Here is a 6,074-nt window from a genome sequence, read left to right as displayed (position 1 = left end):
TTAAGCCCCTTTATCAAGGATTTAATAATAAAAAAATAACAAGACTAATCAATTTTATCGAGCGTCGAATTTATCAATAGATAAACTCCACAGGCGCTTGGGTCTATGATACAGATTTTTTTTTTTTTTTTTTTTTTTATTAAAATATTCAATTTTCTATATTTATAATACATATCTATCACTTCTGTGCATGTCTCACCTAGTTTCGAGTGATTTAAACGACCCAGAGAACATACCAAATTTTACTATCCATACCTAGTTTCGAGTGATTTAAACGACCCAGAGAACATACCAAATTTTACTATCCATACTTAGTATGGATAGTAAAATTTGGTATGTTCTCTGGGTCGTTTAAATCACTCGAAACTAGGTGAGACATGCACAGAAGTGATAGATATGTATTATAAATATAGAAAATTGAATATTTTAATAAAAAAAAAAAAAAAAAAAAAAAAATCTGTATCATAGACCCAAGCGCCTGTGATAAACTCTAGTAAGTCAAATCAAGAATAAATACATGTTTTGGGATTGGCTCTATTTTTTTTTCATTAAAGGAGGCGGAATGAGGAAAATTGAATACAGTATTTAAACAAATTCAAGATTCAAGATTCTTTATTTCTTAAACACCATAAAGATACATTGGTACAAAGAAGTTCATCAAAAGTCATATAACATAACACAAACACACATGACAAGATGAGATGAAAATATCAAATAATACATGATAAACAGTATAGTAAAGAAGAGTGGTGATTAACCAGGAAGACTCACTTGAAAAGTTATAACCCTGATAAATTTGCACAGCTTTTTCAACTTATTTTTAATTTTTAACTGAAATAGTTTTTTTAAATTTTAGTATGTTACATCTGTGCAAGAAAAAAGTATCCAAATATTGTGCTCGAAAATTTGCCAAAGAACTACACTGCAAAGTGTAATGAAATTCATCACCAATCTCGTTACAATGACATAAGTTACAATATCTAAGGTTTCGCTCAATCTTATTCCATCTACCAGTTTCGATGGGTAACTTATGGTTACCCGTACGAAATCTACAATATGTTATTCTATCTTTATCATTTAAAATATTCAGATATTCCTCAAATTCAAAATTTTGTTTATACAATTTGTAGGCCAAACCTTTTGGCGAACAGTCAATATCAGCTCTCCATTTCTGTTGAAACTGATCAAATAACTTTTGTTTTAAACTAATACCCAACCACTTAGAATTAAAATTTCCTTGTGACAACCATATATTGCTGTATCCACATTTATCTAATATATCTTTAATGCATTTCAACCAATCTGACCTAAATTGGTTGTCCGAATTTTTCAAGAACACGTATTTGTATAGTATTTTAGCAATCCTGTTATCATCCCCATTAACCATTTTTGACCAAAAATTAACCATACGCAGCTGTATATATAAAGACATGGGATAAATACCAAGTTCACCATAAATCATAAAATTGGGTGTCGACTTCTTAAGGTTTAATAATAATTTACAAAATTTTAGGTGCACTTTTTCTATAATATCAGTATTACTGAAACCCCAAATCTCACACCCATACAGGAGAATTGGCTTCACAATTTTATCAAAAAGATCATATTGTGATTTCACTGACAAGTTGTGCAACCTCCCCTTTTTCAATACTTCATACATTGCTTTATTTGCTTTTCTAACTAAAATCTTCTTAGCACTCATAAAGCTACCTGTTCTTGAAAAATTCAACCCAAGATATGTCAATTCATTGACTATCTCCAATGCATTTCCGTCATATATAAAGTTAATATTTTGGGGTAATCTACCACCAGAAAAAATTATAATCTTAGTTTTACTTGTGTTAACTTTTAATTTCCAGGTACTGCAATATTCAAAGAACATATCTAATTGCAACTGTAGATCGGATGCATTATCCGAAAATAACACTGTATCATCTGCGTATAATAACACAAACAGTTTTAAGTAGATATCAAACTCATTCTCTATTTCATCAGTAATGCAATTTAAACCACATACATTTTTTTCTTCAATAAACTGTTGAAGGTCGTTCAAATACAATGAAAATAAAAAAGGAGACATATTTTCACCCTGTCTTACACCGATATTGCATGAAAGTATTCTGACATTTCACCATTATACATAATACGAGATTTAATACCAGTGTACATATTAAAAATTACATTATACATTTTACCGTTAATATCATTCACAAGTAATTTATGCCAAAGACCCTTTCTCCAAACAGTATCAAAGGCTTTAACAAAATCTACGAATGCACAGAATAGTTTCTTTTTCTTATTTTTCATGATACTAATAAGCATGTAGATAACAAATAAATTATCTGTAGTAGAATAACCTTCTCTGAAACCAGCTTGATTCTGACATAGTAAACAAAAATCACCAGAAAATTTATTCAAACGTGAATTCAAAATAGAAGTAAATAATTTCCCAAAGCAGCTTATAACTGTTATAGGTCTAAAATTGCTAGGATCATGTTTGTTACCTTTATTTTTAAATAAAGGTATAATATTTCCAGAAAGCCAATTTTCAGGGATAGTTCCACTGTCAAATATAATATTAAAAAGTTTCACAAACACCTGTGACATAACACTAAAAGAGTGTTTTAAATATTCATTTACAATCATATCATCACCAGAGGATTTATTATTTTTTAACTTTCTCAAAGATTTTTCAATTTCCTCTTCTGTAATAGGTGAATTTAATGTAACATTTAAATCTTTTACATTGTTCAAATTTTCTAAAACAATCTCTTCATCTTCAGAATTTCCTAAATTTAAGTTCTTAAAATAATCAAACAAAATATTAATAGGTACACATGGATTGTTTCCCCTTTTACCACCGTTCAAAATCTTCCAGTATTCTTTCGGGTTAATCGATCTTAAGTTTTCTATCTTGTGTCTAATTTTCTTTCTATGTTTACGAATGCTCTTATCCATTACTCGCTTATAACTCTTTTCTAGTTTCTTTGTTTCATTCACTCTGTCGTCAGTATTGTTTCGCTTAAGTTTTCGTCTACTAGACCGAAACTTTTTTCTAGCTTCCTTACATTCGCTATCGAACCATGGTTTTGATTTTTTTATATTTTGTGTATGCTTACGTCTTTTAGTAAATGTGCCGAATGTAGACTTTGCCGCATTTGTAAGTAAATGACATACATCCTCAACAACTTTATTAATAATTGAGTTTTCACTTGTATTTTCAACCATTTCCGTTAATTGAGCTAGTATTTCATTTACTTTAAGTCTATCAATGTTACTAATAAAGGTGTCTAATTGCTCATTTTCCCATCTCTTAATCTTCTCCTCAGGCATTTCATCATCATGACTGACGTCGTTTTGTTTTTCATAACAAGTAATCTTTAACGACAGTGGATTATGAATATCCGAAAATAAAACGCTAGAATTTAATACTGAAAAATTTTGAACCAGCTTAAGAAAATTTGTGGAAGCAATATTGTAATCCACTACACTAGTGTTTTTACATGTAAAACTACCCAGACCTTTGTCTTCACACATTCTTCCATTTAGGATAAACATATTGTTATTCTTACAAAATTCAAGAAGCAAGTTACCAAAATTGTTTTTTTTGTGATCCATACTTTTCCTTAATCGATTTATATTTAACTCATCTAAAGTACAAACACCCTCATTTTCAATGTCTAACATTCCTGAAAATTCTTCAAAATTTACGACGTCAAAGTCTGACTCTTCTGCAGTTCGAGCATTAAAATCTCCAAAAAGACATATATTGTCATGACTTGTACTAAAATTCAAAAATTCACTTTCAATTTCGCTAAATGGATCACCAACACAATATACAGAATTTTCAGGCGGAATATACACAATACCACACAAAATATCTTGTTGTAGTTTAACTACATGTTTGTCAATTTTAAACCATAAAATATATTTACTGTCTGTTTCAACAACAGAAATATGATCAGATAATGATTCTTTAAAACCAAGTACAATTCCACTTGATTTTACTCTGTTTAAGTGAGATCTATTTTTCATTACAAATTTATAACCTGGCAAATCTATAACGTCTAAATCATCAGTTTTTGTTTCTACAAAACACAAAATACTAAATTCATTTAACAATTCTAAAAATTCTGGGTATTGTATACGCCTCTTTAAACCACAAACATTAAGGGTAATTATATTTATAACTGTTTTGTCTACTAAACATTTATTTACATTATACAAATCATTATCGATTGGTTTATTAATACACTTATGTCTTCCATGGTTATCCTATGAACCGTCTCGTTCAGGAGTAGAGTTCACCCGTGGACGTTTATTCGGTCTGGTGGTTGATCTTTGAGGCTCTTTATGCTCGGTATCGTCTGCGATTTCATCTGGCTTAACAAGTTTGTCGTTAATGTAAAGTTTGTCTCTTTTCATTACAACTTTTAATTTCTCTTTTCTCGCCTGTTTCGCTATTGGGTATAGCTTTCGTCGTTGTTCTTCTATTTCTGGTGGAAACTGCTCGTTTACACCGTAAAATGTACCTCTTAGATTTCGTCCTGCTTTTTTCACCATATCAAGGTCAGAATAATACAGGAATCTTGCAATAATTGGTCTCGGTTTCCCTGGCTCACTTTTACCAAATCTGTGAATGTTTCCAAATTCTAACGGTTTTTGGATCTTCATTTCATTGTAAATAAACTGTCTAATCTTCATTTCACAGTTTTCATCCCTTTGCTCTTGAAGTCCCGTGAAAATGAGATTATATTTCATAGACCTACATTGCATGTCCAGTAGTTTTCCTTTTAGCTTCTCACTATAACTTTCTAATTCAGTACAATCATGTTTTATAACACTGTGGGTCGCTAATTATAATTATCTATGGAAAGTCCCAGCTGTCATATACATCGTACAAAATAGGGCTAGTAAAATATTCCTTGGAGTGACTAAATTGACTAGCTATGGTCGAAACGAAAACGTAGATCCTGGAACTGTAATGTGATTAAGTTATTTCGCAAAATGTCTGTAGAACACTTAATGCAGCCCGGAATTAACAAAGAACTATTTTTTAAAGTGATTAAAAGTAAATTACGAATACTAGACGAACAGTTGTGGTTTACCAAACTTTGGAATGACAATTCGAATGTGAATGGAAACAATGAGGCTATATAGACGTTATAAGAAGGACCTTCAACCTGAACACTATGTTACTAACGCAATGCCACGCCACTTACGAATTAAGTAATTTATGTAAACTTAGATGTGGAACTTTACCTCTGTCTGTCGAGACGGGTCGTTATACGAAACCACCAATACCGTTAGGAGAAAGAATTTGTCCATTTTGTAATAATGCTGTAGAAGATGAAATACACTTTTTGATTAATTGTGACATTTACAGTGACTTCAGGTTAATTTAATTTGTTTCACAGAGCTATGGTCATGGATAATTCTTTTTGTACAAAGTCAGATTTTAATCAATTTGTATTTTTAATTCAAAAAGCTGAATTACAATACGAGTTATCTATCTTGGTGCTTAGTTTAGTTTAAACATATTTATTTATAGTGGATTGGGAAACAAGTTTTGTAACTTATATTAATCCCTTTCCACTTTGCGGGTGCGAGTGCTGCCTTGTAGCGGCATTAGCCTACTCTTTTTCGAAATCTACAAGGGTGTCTTTAACGTGCAAGAGATATGGCTCTCTCTTAACACGGGTCAGCCATTTATCGTCCCCGTCCGACGGACTATCATCGTATCTTGGTGCATAATATGATAAGAAGACGTCGCCCTCTGAAAAGTAATCTACAGTCTTAATTGTATATTTTCGTAAAAGTCAAAGTTATATTTAATGTATTTATTTTTTAATTCATGATTGTATATTTCTGTAAAAGTCAAAGTAACAGTTATTTTTTAATTATTATTATTTTTTTTAATTCATTTCAATCATATTCTTTTATTGACTATTTTACTGAGAGGGTTTTAATAAAACAAGATTACTTCGTTTTATTCTTCGCAATCTGTTTGTATAACCTCTTTAAAATATATTCTTTTATCACATATCATTTATTTATTTTTTACGTCATACTTA

General features: G+C 30.5%; 1 protein-coding gene across 1 annotated transcript; it reads right to left on the bottom strand.

Moving 5' to 3' along the window:
* Positions 1 to 2,094: 2,094 nt before the first annotated feature.
* On the bottom strand, positions 2,095 to 4,704 carry LOC134705827 (uncharacterized). Its single transcript, XM_063564543.1, has 2 exons — positions 4,284 to 4,704; positions 2,095 to 4,088 (listed from the first exon to the last, which is right to left on the bottom strand). The coding sequence occupies exons 1-2, from the start codon at positions 4,702 to 4,704 to the stop codon at positions 2,095 to 2,097; spliced, it is 2,415 nt and encodes an 804-aa protein (XP_063420613.1).
* Between the last annotated feature and the right edge of the window lie 1,370 nt (positions 4,705 to 6,074).

This window comes from Mytilus trossulus, chromosome 2 (assembly GCF_036588685.1).
Source record: "Mytilus trossulus isolate FHL-02 chromosome 2, PNRI_Mtr1.1.1.hap1, whole genome shotgun sequence".
NCBI lineage: Eukaryota > Metazoa > Mollusca > Bivalvia > Mytilida > Mytilidae > Mytilus > Mytilus trossulus.
The sequence above is the reverse complement of the archived record's forward strand: the minus strand, read 5'-3'. Positions and strand labels throughout refer to the sequence as shown.